This window comes from Cornus florida, unplaced genomic scaffold (assembly GCF_030987335.1).
Source record: "Cornus florida cultivar Cherokee Brave unplaced genomic scaffold, ASM3098733v1 CherokeeBrave_3.0.0_Hap2_Chr11, whole genome shotgun sequence".
Classification (NCBI taxonomy): Eukaryota; Viridiplantae; Streptophyta; class Magnoliopsida; order Cornales; family Cornaceae; genus Cornus; species Cornus florida.
Genome location: NW_026775581.1, coordinates 110,495,586 through 110,514,275, shown reverse-complemented (window position 1 = coordinate 110,514,275; position 18,690 = coordinate 110,495,586). Strand labels below are relative to the sequence as shown.

Sequence of the window (18,690 nt, the reverse complement as noted above, 5' to 3'; positions counted from 1 at the left end):
CTTTACTCCGTAATTGAAAAAATCACGTCAAATATATATACATATATATAAAAGAAATACACATCAACAAACCAATTTAATTCACACTCTTTTATTGAGATAATGGCCTTACAAGAGTGCATTATTATAAGCAAAATAATTCTTTTATCTAAATTTCAAATCTATAAAAATAAAATTTATCCATTTGATATGATAAAGGGTATGTTTGAACTTATCCACCCTATCACATCGATAGAAACTCTTTGATTAAATATAAATTCTGAATGACAGTCTAAATTAAACTGATTCATTAAATATTAAATGGTCCATAAGTTCCAAATGACATATTAAAATAAAATGATCCACCAAATATTAAATGGCAGGGACTATCCAATTGCTCATACACCCATTTGCTCATCTCGAGACCCTCAGAATCCCCATACACTTTAGACGATTGAGCAAAGGCCTTGGTATTCACTATCAATGTTGCTGCCCAAAACTTTTCAAATCCCCTAAATAACCTGGTCATACTTTGTGATTTTGTGACACAATATCAATTGGTGCTGTATTTTCTCCAAATCCCCCATGTGCAAGTGAAGTAATCACTCTTCTCTCCGCGATTGTGTGCTCCAACGGATCTTAATGGAAAAGCTCAAGACTTTCTGGTCGTGCCACTCACAAGTCCACAAACAGGAGAAGTGGGCTCTCAACGTAGTAAGTTTTTCGTCCCTATTCTCTTCTGTCTTTGTGTGTGTGTATAATATATATATATATATATCTATATATATGTAATATTCATTGATGTTTGCTATATTTGCTTCTCCATTGTGGATATTCGTCGAACAGTGTATATGGGTATATTTTCTGTTATAGTTGATTTACATTTTTCATTTTATGACTATTCATTTGATTTGTTTTTCTCTAATCATATGCTCATCTCCATATTTTCTGAGGATAATCTAAGGGATAAAAAGAGTATATATATCAAAATTTTGAATTATTGTTACTTCTTTTCATTATTTGGGACAAGAATAGTAAAACTCTGCACTTGACTAAAAGTAATGCAAATATTTGGCTGAATCGATGGGAGGTAACTAACTTATTTCTTGGAATATAAAACACAAGAAATGGTCTGTTTTTCCTCACTTCTCTTAGTAAATTAAAGAGAGGGCTATTTTTATTTATTTATTTATTTTAAACTTTTAGGTTTGGGTGTTCGAGTCTTTGATTAGTTTGCCTAATCATCTTCGTAGGGCTGCAAATAAATTGAGTTGTTTGGGAATAGTTTGGGCTCCTTGTTTAGCAAAGGTACTGAAATCGAGCTTGTTTATTAAGCTTAACCCACTTAAAAGAGGTAGCGGGGAATGCTAGTTTTTGCTGATTGTTACCCATTTGGGGATACTCCCCTTAGGTCTCTAGTTCGAGTCTCACCAAATGTGAAGTCTGGGTTTAAATGATGCACGTTGTTTGGGGGTGATGGTCGGTGCATCTAGAGTTTGCAAACCATCCCAGAGTCCAAAGTGGCTAAAAAAAATTAAAAGAAGTTTCTCTGTTTTTTTTTTTTTTTTTTTGGTTGTTGTTGTTTTAGAAAGAAAGAGAATACTAGGTAACACTAAATCCATAATGTTCTTAATACTTGATAAATCAAAAAACACAGAACAAAATAAAAAGATCTCAAATGGGAAACAGGTATAACTAGAGGAAAGAAAATGATTCAAATGCAACAAGAACACAATTAACCTTTTTTCTAATTGAATATTGCCATTTAGGTCTAGTTGTGGAGGGAGATAACAGCTAATCTATACCACAAAAGGCATAAAGAAGTTATAGTGATAGAAGATGATGTGTATGAGCCAACGTATAGCAATTGTTAAGGTGCTTTGGCAGATATTCATCTTCTCCTTCCCCTGCTATCTTAAAATTAGTCACAGTTCATCCTAATTTTTTCATCGGAAGTTGCATTAATAGCACTTCTTTTGCCATCTAGGGCCTCCTACCAATTGTTGTATATCCAAGAGATCTTTTGTTTATGGGAATGTTTTAGCACCCTTTCAAATTTTAATGGAAGATCAAACTAAAACTTCTCTTTTCTTTGGGACTTGGTTATCATGAGTCCCCAACCAAGCTGTGATAGCCGGCAGTTGGCATGTATTCTTCTCACTATTTATTGCTGATATTCTATAAATTGAATTTATGCCTTCAAATCCTACCGAAAAAAAAGAGAAAAGACTACATTCATTTCAATCAGATGTCTAAGGCCTTTTAGTTAACATTCGTAGAAGCCAAGGCGAGAGATTCTGTCTCTAACCTCTCTTTCTTCATAGTTTTCTGCTTGTTAAGCAGCAATCCCCTGAGGGAAAGGATGATGAATACTCAATCTATCGTAAAAGGCTTACTGTCGGTAGTGTTGATCACGGTTCATGATGCACACCAGTCAGACTTTTGCCAGATTTCAACTCGGTGTGCCAGGTTGCTACCGAGTATCCTACTGGTTGTAAGTTGTAGAAAGTGCAAAAAGTGAAGGCCAACGTGCTGCAGACTAGTGTTCCCCGCTAGCTCAACTGAATAAGATAAATATCGATGGGTTAGGCAGTGAAAATTTAGATGAGGAATAGAATGTACCCAGCTATTGCTGCAAGCCAAAAAGGCTCAAGGAGCCATGGCTAGAACTATTGCTGATCTTAATGCGACTGTTTCTTTCTGTTAAACTCATCTTGGAGCAACCCTAGCTGAACTGGCTTAAAGGAAACCAGGCTGAACTTTCGAAAATCCACGGCAACAGGGTGCTCATAGTGGCAGAGGCGAAGGTGGATTTGGATACGAAATTCACTTGGCCTATGTTACATGGACTTAGGTATGCCTATTAGGTCCAGATGCGTATCTAAGTGTTGGACATTCTTGAATTCGAAGTTTTAGGATTTTGGGAGTTGGCTTAAAATAAGCAGACACATCCCAGACATTGTACATTATACACTATAGTATAAATGTTAATATTCTTTTATGATATATTCTCGAGAATTAATCAATGTTGTCTCTTAATAGATAAATTTCTTGACATTAGGTATAGAATCAGTAGTACCAGACCTACAACCTGATACAGTCAATACTCATCTGAAGGCTTTGATTGAAAGAGAGAAAATATGCAGTGATATAAAATGATAAAATGGAATGTAATCCAGGAAAACCGTCAACCTTGGTTTTCTATCAAGAATCTTGTATAATCATATAATGTATGTCTCTGAGTTGGTGATCGATTCTCAAAGAGTTGAAGTCTTTCTAAATTATCCTCTAATTTTAAAAATTAATTTAATATTAATGTCTTAGAATTTGTGATGGCTAATTATGAAATTTCAAAGAAGTCATGCATTTAATGCATTTTTCACACTTGAGCCTTTAGTTGGTCTTATGGTTCTTTTTGTGTGAGCTCTCTTTTTAATTATCACAATTTAAGCGTTAAAAACCTACTTATGTCAAATTTGGATACGAGCGTGACCATTTTTTAAAAATTAACCATATCTTCACTCAAATTTTATGTGTATATATATATATATATGTATTTTGATTAAATTTGACCAAATAAAAGTTTCATCCTTAGCTAACTCGTATGTATAAAAGTATTTTGGTTTTTTTCTTTATCACGGAAATACAATTTTTTTAATTTGGTCGAATTTGAAGAGTGTCGAATTAAATTTTGATATGAAATTTTAACTCTATAATTTTTATAGATCCTCTTTCAAACAATTAAGCTTGGATTGATAATTTGTGTAAGATTGGGATTAAAAAGTAAAGAGCCCATGAATTATCATAATGACAACAATCCCACAACATGGAACCTAGGGTGTTTAAAACTTGATACTTTATCATTGGACGGTGTTCGTACGCCTTAAAATAAAATTTTTATTATGAGTACTCGTGTGGTAGCTATAAATGTGAGTTCATATATATATATATCACTCATTTAAGTAAAATTGTTGACTACTACTTAGACTTAAAATACAAAAGAAGAGTAAAAACCTCCGAGCCTCTTTTCTCTCTCTATAAACCTCCATCGACCCCCTCTTTCAGCCGCCGCCTCCCACTTTGTCTTCTCTCTTTTCTCCCTGTTCCCTTCCATGAGAGTAGGGAGGTGATGTTTCTTGCCTCCCACAGGCTAAATAAAATCGGCGTGTAACAGTAAGTACGTTATGTGGGTGGTTTTCACGCCGTTTTTGCTTTTGCTTTGATAGATCTGTTTTGGTTTGACTTGTTTCCGGCCAGACTAGGTGGATTTGTGTTTCTTTTTCCGGCTAAATCTCAGTTCTATGTCGGTTTTTTGTTGTCCCATACTAGATCTCCGATTTATGTCAGATTTTGTATTCCCCGACTTATGCGGGGTTTGGGTGGTTTTTCCACCAGTCGGAGGCGCCTTGTGGATGGAGTTTTGGAGCAATTGCCTTGCTGATGGCCTGACCTTTGTGTCACTCCCGTTGATGCTCATCTCATGTGGTGGCTTCCGTTGTTCTTCTCAGCAAATTTGGAGTCTAGTCTTTATTTTTCTTCTGGTTTTGTTTGCTTTTTTATGGTTTGCCTTTATTGCATCTATACTTTTCTTTATGGATGTGTAATGTAGATGCCGTATGGCTGTTCTCTTATTGCTAGGATAAAATAAAAAATTAAATTAAATTAAAAAAAAAGAGTATACTATGAAAAGGAGAATGATACTTAAATTAACAAATCGGCTAGATTTGTAGGCATAAGTATCACGGTTGACATGAAAATTTGGAACAAGTGGGTCAGCCTTTTTATTATTATTTTTTTCTTCTTCGCAGTAAGAATGTTAAATTAAAGGGTGAGGTTTGGGGAAAGGCCATGCAGAGGAAAGTTTGTCTATTTTTTGAATAACACCCCTTCAAGTTTGAAAAATGGACAAAAAGACCCTAAAGATGGTGAATTGACCTCATTACCCTTGGATATAAAATTGATATTTTAATTGACTTAAATGCCCCTGGATTAAACCCTAACCCAAACCCATCTCAAACCCTACCCGGAACCCACCTGTGTAAAGAACCCTCTCCCCTTAGCCACACACTACATCTTTATCACTCCTCAGCCGCCACTGCCGCCACCACCGCCTTATCATCATTCTCATGTGGTGGTCCTTGAATCTATCGTGGTGGTGGTGGTGGCAGCGGGCCAAGCGACCCATCATGGTGACGAGATCTCGGCCGACTACCACAAATTCTCCGCCACTGCTACTGACAACTTCTTCATCGTCGAACACACCTCATTCCCCTCTTATATATTTAAACTATATATTATTCTAAAGTTTCTATATCTGTTACAGATTACTGTAATATATTAATATATTCTACCATTAATCTAGCTCAGCATTCTCCCACAATCAAATTCAAAAAACAGAGCAGAAGATAGAGAGAGGAGAGAGAGATAATAGTGTACAGATGGATCTAGCTTTGTGAGAAGAGGCAAGTTCCACGCACGTGGAAACCCATATCTCCTTTCGTGTTTCTCTCTCTATTTGCTAAATATGGTGGTGAAATTTTCGACCTTTTGATTCGTAAAACTCCAATATTAATAAACACAAATAATAATATTTCTCTCTATTTTTGCTAATATCCACAGAACACACCTGAGTCCAGCTTCTCGGTGGGGAGGAGAATTGTAGGCTTGGTGTCAGATTTTGGCTGATAATTTGACGGATTGCTTGTCCAAGGTCGAGTTTGCCCGAACTGAGGTCGAGCGCCGGCAAGGTCGAGGAGGTGGCGGTGGTAGAGCTCCAACGAGGTCGAGGTTGGGAGTGGTGGTTATTGTGGTTGTTTGTGTATATTATATATATGAAAAGAGTAATTTGGTCATTTAAATTTTTTGATATTTGATAATTAAAATAAATAAAATAGTGAAGGATAAAGTGGACTTTTCACATGTTGGAAGGCTCTGTTTGGATGACAAATTTCACAAAGGGGTGTGATTGTCCAAAAATAAGCTAACTTTCTTTTGAATGGCCTTTTTCCCAAACTTCAGGGGGTGTCTCTATACTTTATCCTAAATTAAAAGTTAGTGGATGCAAAAGTTCGAAGGCGGACTCTTTAGGCTCTCTAAGACAACGAGAAACAACCCAATCACGGGATTACCAAAATGTTCACTTGGCTTCAAGAGTTAGGCTACCAGACCCATTTTTTGCTTAAAGTTTATAGATTATTATTATTTTTTAAATATTAAAATAACATAAATCTCCCTTACACTTGATTCTCGGGAGCTAGATTAACAACAATACTAGTAATATTATTCCACAACAAAGTAAAGTGCATTTATATGATTAATGATAAAGTCAAATGTATTTTTCATTGTTTTTCATAAATGTGTGTTGAACAAAGACTCTTTTGTCATTAAAAGATAAAGATGAACGATGGTGTCAAATCAGCCAACAGCATTAGGGTGATTTAGGATCTCACACTTATTTTGTATTTTTACTTTAACTTGAAGTAGAAGCAATATTTATGCTTTAGAGCGCGTTCAACACAATATGAAGTTTGTTTGGTAAAATAAATTTGTTACAATATTTTTGGAAGCGAAAGCATGAAATTATGTTTGGTAAAAAATGTTTTAAATTTGAAAAATTGAGCTACAATGCGGATTGATACTTTCGATTTTGCCCTCAATTTTGGAAGTATTTCGATATTCTATTCAAATGACAGTAAGTGTTATCAAATATACTTCGTGCTTTTGCTTTGTTACAATACACTAGTAAAAGCAAAAAATACGAAACAAAAGCCCAAACATACATAATAATGAAGATTTATGGTCGATTAGAAAGACCCAAATTTTTTTTATTTATTCTTAAATTATAACCTTCCTAAATTTTTAATTGTGACCCAAAAGATTTTTATACTTCTCCCAATTTTATTTCTCTCTCTTTCTTCCGGTCATTCCACATTTATTAGATCATTATCTTTGCATGTGGGAATTTGTAAAACTTTCCATATATATTCTCCTATACATTTTTTTTTTTTTTTTCCACCTTATTTCTCACTTAACGTCTCCCTCCTTTCTCATTACAATTTTTTTCTCTTTTTCACCCATCACAATCTCACTCCATCCCAAAATAAACTAATTCAATATCAAAAAGAGTTATTGATAAAATCATTTAATTAATAATCAAAACATAACTGAAAAAAATAATAATAAGTGAAAAATCACCAAATAAACAACAAAGCAATATAAAAGAATATACAATACTAAAAAGTCACTTTTATATTTTTCGCCTAAAGTCCCAAATTTAATCGAGTCCCTCTACGATTAATATATATATTATTTTCTTTATATATATATTTCTTAAGATTATGATTGATTTTGTTGTGATTCCCAATAAATAGAGTCAAACAAAGTGTATTAATATTCACTATATTATAAAAAAGAGTAATGCTTATAAGAGGACCTATTATGAGAAGAGTTATGAGTTATCCTGTTTTGTAATTCAAATGCATTAAAGAATTGATTTAATTTTTTATACATTACAAATTAGGAAAGCTAAATTTTCTCATAAAATGATACTCTTAAAAGCATTACTCAAAGAAATAATGTCAATATTACCTTTCAGTTTACTAAGTATCAAGTGAACTATAATCATATATTTATTTGATTTATTATTATTATTATTTTTTTGTCTAAAAATGGAAATAGTTGCCACGTAAGTCGGTATTAAACTCCCAATCAACATTTACCCAAAAAAAAAACTAACATTTATTTTTTATACTTATAATACCCATGTAATCTACTGGGATTACAACTACTCCGTATGTAAGTAGTGATGTCAAAGTAGCATGCAAATCCGACACAATAGTTCTGAGTTGTCGTCACTGCAGCATCCGTTACTTACTTTCCACACGTGGGGTCCTCTCTCCTCCAACCCGTAAAAAGCGCAATTTGCTGCGTCGCGGGTCCCACCTCCACCCAACTCTCTATGAAGATTACGTTGTCGGAAAAAAAAAAAACCATCCTAGCAAGGCAGACACCCACCGGCGCACGTTAGCCACTGACACCGTCAACCGCCGCCGTGTGTGGTAAGATCGGTGGGTGAGGTAAGTCCATATTCATCGATTCGTCCGCCATGAGGTGGGTTAACATTGTACACTTTTCACGTGTCATTGTGGTGGACACGTGTCTTTTCGAGACCCTAACACAGGTTGGAAACTTCAAAGTCATCCGTATGGCGCCAAAAGGACTTGCGTTACTCTCCTCTATTTATATCACAGTTTTTTCCGTCTGAATTACCTCTAGATTTTCTTTAAATTACAAAAGAGCCGCAAGTTAAATTGATGCGACAAGGGACTGAACTGTCATAAGAAAAGAAGTAACCGTACGTGAACTTCTTTCTCCACTGATTGCCACGTGGCTATTTAAACACTGTTATAAGCGTCTCACACGCACACGTACAATGTATGTATTTAATAGGACATGCACTTTCTAGAACTAATTTGGTATTCAAATAACAAAAATACCCTCCAAAAGTGATTTTTAAGTGTACTGTTTAAAACAATTATGTAATTTTATCTTTAAACTGAAAAGTACCCAGAATACATTAATTCAAAAGTGGAGTGGCAGTATAAATTTTTATTTAATTATATTGACAATAAATACATTAATTGGACTCCACTCGAATGAACTCAGATTCTCCACCTACACTTTTGTTTTGAGTGTTAAATTGCCATTGCAATACATTAGCTTGTGTAACACTTACGAGTATACAACAAAAATGCAACAATTACACAACATATTTGTATCAATGATACAATATATTTGTAACATATTGCTTTAAATTATAATACTATAATATTATTTAATTGAGAATATAACATCGATTATACATTATTATTGCATTGTTGATATATTAAAGAATAGGAGATTTAAAAGTTTGACTTTCAATTTTACATAACTAAATATTAGAGGGCGAATCTTGGCTTAACAAAAAAATTGTTTATTATGAAATAAAAGACAGTCTCCTACATTTATCTTATTCTTTTGAGACTCCACCAATTTCATAACGAAGAGTCTAATCCACTAAGTTAGCTCTTTAGATATATATTTTTATTTTGATGATAATTAGTAGTTAGTACTAATCAGCTATATATATTAAATTATCAAGTAATATAATATATTTTGAGTTTTATTATTGAAAGACAAATGTCATAAAAGAAAGTAACCGAAGACAAACGTGGAGTGTCACTATCATTTTCATAATAAATTCATCTGTCAGTCTCTCGGCTATTTATGCATCATTTTTGCTTTGGTTTCTCTCTCACTCTAAGCTTTTCTTTCTCCGGCGAGTTCTCACTGGGACTTTCTCCTCGAGTTCTCTGACAGTCTCTCTGCTGCATCAGACTGAAATACAGAGTAACCTTATTATATCAGCTCTCTCTCTCTCTCTCTCTCTCTCTCACACACACACATTCTATTCATGATTTATGCTTTTAGAAATCTGTGATTTCAAAAGCACATGCACTAACAAATTATGTGCATGCACTGAAAGCTTAGCTGGGCTTCTCATTCTCCCCTCTCTCTCTCTCTCTCTCTCTCATACGTCTAGCTAGATTTTTTATCTGGTTCTTGAGGATTTCTGTTTGAAATTCTACCTCATCGATATATCTGACAAAATCTGAAAATTGTGTCATTTGATCACTTGTAACAGAAACAACACTGAAACATAGAAAACGTGCTATCTGCATGTGTGTGTTCAGATTTTGTCATTTGATCTCTTGTGAAAGAAACAACACAGAAACGTAGAAAAAGTGCTATCTGCATGTGTGTGTGGCTTTGTGTGTCATATATATATATATATATATATATATATACAGTTTTTCTAATCTGTACTCTCTCTGCTTGTTTGTAGTTGCAATGGCTGGAGCAAATCAAAGCAGAGTAACCAAAATTCTGTTTCCTCTGCGAAGCAATGGACACCAGACTGTTTCTCTTGAGAAATTCAGACCCCAAAACCTCCGAGGCACTGAATTATCCGAATCTGGAGTAGACCTCAATCTCGGGCTCTCTCTGGGTGGCGGGTCTGGCCAAATCCATGGAACACAGCTACTGATTCGACCCGCTTTGCTTGCCCAAGTGTGGTATCCGAATGTGAATGATGGTAAGTTTCTTTCACTTTCACTTTCGCTTTCATTTTCGAGATCGATCATCTTCTTTGCCAACAGAGATTGCAGGGAAAGAAGAGAGGAGGAGAATGATGGAGTTGCATAGAATGAGAAGATTTGAGGCTGCCAGAAGGCTGTTGGAGAAACAAATGAAGCGGAAGAGGGCTCCTCGTGTTAGAAGGGTTCATCAAGTTGAACCTCAAGCTGAAGAGCTGCCCCCGAGGCCCAATTCGCCATCCCAATTGGTCGCTTGGGCTCAACAATCCGTTGCGAGGAACCCTGCATTGTGCCGTGCTCTTCAGATCATCAAAGACGATAAAGGCCAAGGTATATATATGATTCCTGTTCTTGTGGTGATAGTTATGAAAATGGTTTTTTTTTGTTTGGTTTTGCATGGTATGTTTAGTTATGTGTGTGTTTTGATGTTAGAACAATATTGTAGAATATATAGTAGATACAATTTCATCTTTTTTGTTCATCAATATAGTTTTGATGTTAGAACAATATTGTAGAATATATAGTACTTACAATTTCGTCTTTTTTGTTCATCATTATAGTTTTGATGTTAGAACTCTAGATTGAATCTGTTTGCATGGTTAGAATCGTTCTCTTTGTTTCAATGATCTTCATGCATGTTTGTTTTCTTAAATGTTTATATTTTATTAATTTGTCATTTATTTATTTATTGTTTTTGTTTTTGTTTTTGGTAAGTAATTTGTCATATTTGTTTGAGTCTATGAATAATAAATTATAGTATGGTTAGTGACAAAAAGAGGAAGTACAAGGAAACATGAAGGGGAAGATATGAGATTGAGCAAAGGATTTTATGTTGCATCCTCGTATAGAGCTGCGCTAAGATCTTTCACTTTGTTCAATAAGTGTAAAACGATAACGAACTTATACGTGTCAAATAATTGACAAAATTTACATAGTCATGAAAAGAATAATCAATCAGACTGTGCGTCGACAAAATACTTAATAAGTATCAAATAATTGATAAAAGTCGCATAGTCATGAAAAGAAAAATGAATCAAACAGCGTATCGACAAAATACTTAATACTGCGATAATTGACAGAAGTTACAGAGTTATGAAAAGAATAACGAATCAGACCGTGTATCGACAAATTACTTAATAAGTATCAAATGATTGATAAAAGTTGCATAGTCACGAAAAGAGTAATGAATCAGACCGCATATATATCGACAAAATACTTAATATCACTATAATTGACAGAATTTACATAGTCATTAAAAGAATAATGAATCAGACCGCGTATCGACAAAATACTTAATAAGTATCAAATAATTGATAAAAGTTGCGTAGTCGTGAAAAGAATAATGAATCAAACTGCGTATCGACAAAATACTTAATACTACAATAATTGACTGAAGTTGCATAGTCATGAAAAGAATAATAAATCAGACCGCGTATTGACAAAATACTTAATAAGTATTGCATGGTGATAAAAATAATAATGAATCAGACTGCGTATCGACAAATTACTTAATAAGTCTCGAATAATTGATAGAAGTTGCATACTCACGAAAATAATAATGAATCGGACCGCGTATCAACAAATTACATAATAAGTCTCGAATAATTGATAGAAGTTGCATAGTCATGAAAAGAATAATGAATCAGACTGCGTATCGACAAAATAGAAGTCTTTGTCCTCGTACTTCAACCTGAAAAAAATAGAAGTCTTTCCATAGAGGTGATTGGTTTTGTTTTTCTCTATTTGTCGTCTAATTGATGTACATTTTTAAGAGTATGCAGATATCATTTGTTACGAATGTGGGATGGGATTTGAGATAATAACATGTCTTGTTCGAGCATCTTAATTTGATTGTTTTCTAACATTCTACTTAATGGAAAAGGAAGGTATGACATGTCCATTTTTTAGTACCCCTTTTACATAATTTCCATATGATCTAACTGATTTTCCATTCCATTTTCAGTTGTAATGAAACAAAGTTCAGTTGTTGCTAATTTCGATGACATTTTAAAGCTTTAGCTTGAATTTTTCATTGCATGTTCTTGCACATTATCCACGTGATCCTGTGACAAATTAGAACTTTAAGAAGCGTTGATCTGTGGGCTTTCATTTTGTTAATTGTTTCTTTGGAATTGAACTACGAGGATTATAGTTCTAATTTGTCGCAAGCTCACTTAGATGACGTGTAAGAACATGCATTGAAAATTTTAAGCTGAACCTTAAGAACGTGTTGATCGATGTGAAGCAAGCTTATATCTTGTCGTTTCTTCAGAATTAGACAATTCCAAAGAAATGACAAAGTAAAAGCTTACCCAACATCGATTAACACGTTTCTTAAGGTTTAGCTCAAAATTGTCAATGCATGTTTTACATGTAATCTACGTGATCCAGTGATAAATTATAACTTCACATTTCATAGTCCAGTTCCGAAGAAACGACAAAATAAAAGCTTACGTCACATTGGTCATAGCATTTCTTACATATTAGCCTAGTAAACATGATTGAAGCTTACTCTCCATATTGAGTTTTATGGATATTAAACCAAATTTAATACATATACATGAACTGGAGCAATTAATCTTTTGGTTCAATTATGAATCTACTGATATCAGTTATTTATAGATTTCCCAAGACATAATAAATCTTTCCAGAATGCTATTGATATTTTACTCAAGTTGAAATGAAAGATGTAAACTGATATTCTTTAATAATTGAATGCTTTTAATTATTTTAAAACATCTGAAGAAAATATCCTAAATCTAGCATATCCCTGTTTTTAGATGTTCTAAGTTTGAAAGTACTCTGAGTCTCGAACATAATTAAACTTGAAAATATGTAGGTTTATCAGCACCAAAAGCTCCATTACATCATAGGCCATAATGTCTATTTCTAACACCTCAACCCACGTTATCCTTCGTATTATCTGAATAGCTCTATGCTTCATCATATATTTTGGTATTTAATGCATATTCCAGAACCAACTAGAAAAATTTCTCTAATGTTATAATAAATTGGTGCCACATTTATCTTTTGGTGATTGTATTATTGGCTATATATGTCTTTGCCTATCTTTCTTGTATTATGACCACAAATTTCAAGTCCTTTAGTTTAAAAACTGTATTACATTTTCTTTCGCGCATATTGTGTTTTGATAGCCTGAATGTCCTACCTCGCTTATTATAAATATTATATATATTGCATTAAATAATCCTATAAACTTAATTAATAAATTAGATTACGCAACTTTGAGAAACCATTCTCTAATAGGCGACAATGGTTAGTGCAACGGTAAAAGTTTGTGTTAACAAGTTTGAGACTGCTGGTTCAAGTCTGAGAGTAAGTTCTTTGAGGTGTGCATTCCCAGCATCCTGGATAGGTTGGACTAGCACTGGGTAGCCTTTTATTCATCATATTTTAATCCTTCAAGCAACATCTTATATCTTCTTAATGAATAACTGGTAAATTCGTAACAAGTAGATATCTCTTAATCATCAACCTTCACAATTTTGTCATTTTACACTCCTAGCTAGTTTAATTAAGGTTGCATTATATTATATACACTTGTAGTAGTAAAATTAGCCCTTTCATCTAACCCTACACACTATTTAGGTATTTATGATACCCTTCTTAGTTTGGATATTTGGTACACTCACATGCTCTTACTTTGGTTTTCTCCCGATCTCACAAAATATTTTGCTAACTTTGCATCATTTATCTTAGCCAATAATATATTCTTTTGATTGAAAAAGTTAACTCTTAGTTGCATCATTTTCCTGTTGATCTTATTTTAAATTCAGTCTTTGATTTTTCTCCCAAATCTAGGAAAATGGTTTACAAACTTAGCTCAATTATCATAATCTACAATACATTTAATACAGCATGTTAATTTGTATCATATGATAATGATACTCAATAAGAATGTGTAACCATGCTTCTTGATTCCATTTCAACATTAACCAAATGGAGATACCAAAATACGAGCATTATCAACAAAATAGAGTCTGATCCTCGGTTGATTTGAAAGAAAATCTAAACAACCAACAATCTCCTTCTTCCTGGACTGCTGTATATTTGCGACAAAATCTTTACTTGTAGATGCTTGTGTGGTTTTTAGTTCGGATCAACACTGAAACTAATAAGTAAAATGTTGAGATAGGGATAGAACGTACAGCTTCATAGTGAATGCATGACATGTATGAAAAGTTCTTTAGTATCTGTGAGATATTTAGGTAATTTGCTTTCAATATCCATTTTCAATGCAAGTATGAGCTAATTTAGTTTTAATTATACATTAATTGAACTCGTTCGTGCTTATAATTTTCTTCCTTATTTTGTTTTTATTTCTATTTTCTATTTTCGATCTATTTTCTTCTTTCATTTTATATTTTTCAAGTCTCTTCAATCCTCTACATTATCCCCCCATTTTGTTTGTCTGAGTAAGTTCGCAGTTTCTTATATCTCTCCACATGAACGACATGGTTTTGTGGGAAGGTGTGAGAACTTAATATACTGCTAGATTCATTCCTTAGTAGCTTAGGATTTGGATAAACTGATAAATTGGTTGTCCAAAATGATAATATGGATTTTATCATATGATTTTCTATGATAACTTCTCTTTTAGATTCACAATAGTTCCTTTGAAACCAACATGCAACAGATTGGGAGATGCTACTCTTCTTGATGCAATACTAACTTTTTTGTTCTAGAAAATTGCTCAAATGATCGTTTAAATATTTTAATTTGTAACTGATTACCACTAACAAATGATTGTTCATTAACCTACAAATTCCATACAGGTCCAGGAAATTCAGCTGGCAACACCCGGTCACAAAAATTTCAGCCTAAGGAGATGCCAAAAAGGAAACCAGTGAAACCTGCTGTTGCTGTGACCACTTCTGGCCCAATGGCGAATGGGATACCTTCCAAGCCTGCTGAAACCGAGCACGGCAGACCGTCTAGAAAGACTAAACGAACTGCCCCCGGTACAATTGAAAAGAAAATACCCTCCAAGCCTGCTGAAAATGAGCACGGTGGTCCGTCTAAGAGGACCAAATGGACCACCTCTGGAACAATGGCAAATGCCATACCATCCAAGCCTGCTGCAACTGAACCTGGTGAGTCGTCTAAGAAAAACAAACCTCCTTGCAGCAAGGGAATGGGACATGATGGGGTGGAAGCAATCATGAAGCAGATGCCTGGCGTGACAACTACTGGAGATGGCCCCAACGGGCGGACAATACAAGGGTTTCTATACAGGTGCGCGAAAGAGAAAGTGAACATCGTGTGTAATTGCCATGCACAATGTCACTCTCCAGCTGAGTTTGTGAAACATGCTGGTGGCAGTGACATGGTGAACCCAATGAAACGCATCAATGTATTGCCTAAATCCTTCTGAAAGATGGTGGCTGCCCTAGAAGGTGGTTAGGTAGGAATTGGAAAGGCTGGATTGCTTTCCTGGCTTCTCTTGTCTATAAAGGTACTGTTGTGGTAATTAGAAAGCTTAAATTGCTTTCCTAGGTTACTACAAAGCTTAAACTGCTTTCCTAGGTTGTCTTTGTTTTCCTTTTTCAAGGCTGTGAAGTAACTGCTGAAGGATATAGGGGAACTGTATTGTTGTAATTAGAAAGCTTAAGTTGCTTTCATAGGTTCTCTTTGTTTTCCTTCTTCAAGGCTGTAAGGGAACTGTTGTAGTAATTAGAAAGCTTAAATCGCTTTCCTGGTTTGGTTATGGCAATAAACTGTTGTCTTTGGTTTAGTGTGTGTATGAACAAACATATATATATATATATATATATATATATATATATATGTTTGTTCAGACTTTTAGTTTTAGTCAGGGATGTGAGTATGTAAATGTATATTGCATCAGAGAGCACCCAAATGGATGCAGTGATAGCAGTTAAGAAAAACCAGATGAACAAGTCTAATTTAGTCTTTGGTCTATCATTGCTAATTTAAGATTTAATTGATATCATTTAAAATAACTTTCCCAGTTTTAGGTATATATAATCATGAATGATCCAACAACCACACAGTCAATGAATTATACAAGAACATAACAAGATTTTCATGTGAAATCCCACTTGAAAACTGTAGACCAGCATAAGTCAAGAGTGGAGTAATATAGGTCTGTTTCATATATCAGGAGAGTTCAGCTCATTAAGTATGTCCTATTCTCTATCCAAATTTATTGGTCCACTATCCTGATTGTTCTCAAGAAAGTGCTTTAGTGCCATTGAGAAGATTTTTAGAGCCCTTTTTGTACAAGGAATTGAGCTTAAAACTACAAGAGTTGCAGAGTCTTGGAGGCTACTTGATTTAGTATGGAATCAATTTAGACTTAGAAAGCAATGCTTCATTGATTTTGTTCCCCAAGCATATTGCTAGACATATTTTAAACTTTGTCCTATGAGTTGCTGCTGTAATGCTTTTAAACGGGTGCAGCTGATTGCACTGAATCAGCTCTGAATTTGGAATTGGTGAAAAATTAATTCAAAGTTTCAACTAATTTTTTTTTTCAATTCCAAATCCAAGATGCGGATTCGGTGCTCCCGAATTATGGTGTTTATTAGCTATCTTCTATTGAATTTCGTTACTTTATACTTCTTGGATAGTTAGGTGCAGGACTCCAGCCAGTTTTTCTTGTTTGTCTGCCATACCCATGTTGAATTTGCTATTAGACATTAAATGTAATCAATGTTGGATTTTGTTAATAATTTTTGTTTGATTTCTAGCTTATTTTCTTGGAATGGAAGAGACTTTATTGTTTCTTTACTAACTTTAAGTAAAATGGTCCATGCTTGTACTCTTTGTTTCTTCAGAAAGAACTTCATTTACCTAGTATACAACAAAAATGATCCAAAATTAATGTACACTGGTAGCTCAAATTATAATTATATAGGTGTGGCGGGAGTGGTAAAGGGCCAGGTCGGCTCTTAATTTCTTTTCCGCAACTAACTACTAACTCTCCTTATTAGGTCAAAAAATAATAATAATAATAAAAAATTTACAATTATATGAAAATAAAAGTTACAATGCACAAAAATACCAAAATAGGTCAAGTATTTACAATAGGTCAAAAATCATTGTTCATTTATCATGATCGACTCAAGGCACCACTTTCAATACCGTATAATATAAGCGTCACTTTTATTACATACATGGCATCAGTTTGTGATTTTTAGCCAAATTTTCAGCATTATGGTAAATTATATTACAAATTTGATGGAATAGGAATTAGAGAAGATCTTGTTCCTTTACGCATTATCTTTAGATAAAAAGTGATTTTTCATGTAATTGTAAATATTTTGTCAATTTGGCATGTTTACATTTTGAACTTTGAAGTTTTGAGGAAACTTGTATTTTAATAACCAAAGTGGAACATAATTATATTACTATAATCAGGGACGGGACTTTAAAAAGTATGTGAGAAGGAGGGCAATAGTGATTTTTTTTATATATAATTTCAGTAAGGGTAAATTCAAAATTTTGTAAATATATAACTCAAAAAAAACAATTTCATCACAGGTCCGTCACAATTACCTTAAAGTTCTACAAGAGATGAATAAAATGCTAATAAGTGCCCATTCATGTCTATATTTCATAAATACCTAATTTATTATTATTAAGATAATAAAATAATTTTATATCAGTAGAAAACTATTCAACATATACAAGCATATATCTATAATAATGAATAATGAAATGGGGATAGATTCTCATTTAAAGGGTATCAGAATTTTAAGACCATTCCAAAAACAGATACTATTTATAAATTAAAATAGAGTAAAGTGTAAAAAAATTCCGAACTATTGTTATTTGCAAATAACTCTCATGAATTACAAAGTACGGCCCTAAATTAATGATTTGTTGCAATTAAAGACAAACCTATCACGAAAGACTATTTTACCCTTTTTCATTATATTTATCATTTTTTATTCAATTATTTTTATTATCTTTTCTTTTTTCTAAATATTAATTATACCAATTACCTTAATTTTATTTATTATTATTATTATTGCTTTATTATAAAAATTATAAATAAATAAAAAAAAGACTTCTAACTACCATTTTCTAAAATAATTAACTTATTATTAAAATTTTACTACTTATAATAAAACTTATTATACTCAGTTTAAACTTTTTTACTATAAAAAGATACATTTTTTTTTTCATTCAATATACATTAAAAATTAATAAATTACTTAAATGATTTAAAATTTCTACTTAAGATTTGTATTTAAATAATTAATTTTAAGAGTTAAATGTATAGTTATGTAAATTTAATAGTGAATATGTTATTAGATTAATAAATTTTTTTTTATAAGTTATTTTGATAAGAAAAATAGATTAAATGTTGTAATTCAATAAGAAAGGAAATTATAATCATTTCATAAAAATAGAACATGGGAACATTTTATAACAAAATGGTGATACTTTAATATGCATTTGCACAAAATATACCTCCAGAAAGTTAATTACAAATTTGGACAAAATTCAAAAAAAAAAATTTCTTTTTTTTTTTTTTTTTTTTTTTTTTTTTGCACTTAAACCTTATTAAAATAATAAAATTCCAATA

At 33.0% G+C, this 18,690-nt stretch overlaps 1 protein-coding gene across 1 annotated transcript; it reads left to right on the top strand.

The window, feature by feature from the left end:
- Positions 1–9,867: 9,867 nt before the first annotated feature.
- On the top strand, positions 9,868–15,507 carry LOC132281842 (ninja-family protein 6-like). The gene is made up of 3 exons (XM_059783506.1): positions 9,868–10,111; positions 10,176–10,442; positions 14,909–15,507. Exons 1-3 carry the CDS (start codon positions 9,868–9,870, stop codon positions 15,505–15,507), a joined length of 1,110 nt encoding a protein of 369 aa, XP_059639489.1.
- Positions 15,508–18,690: the final 3,183 nt, after the last annotated feature.

Excerpts from the sequence above, each read along its gene's own strand:
- LOC132281842 (XM_059783506.1), top strand. The coding sequence starts at position 9,868 with ATGGCTGGAGCAAATCAAAGCAGAGTAACCAAAATTCTGTTTCCTCTG. Across the intron at positions 10,112-10,175 it reads GTATCCGAATGTGAATGATG|AGATTGCAGGGAAAGAAGAG; the intron begins GTAAGTTTCTTT and ends CTTTGCCAACAG. Across the intron at positions 10,443-14,908 it reads CAAAGACGATAAAGGCCAAG|GTCCAGGAAATTCAGCTGGC; the intron begins GTATATATATGA and ends AATTCCATACAG.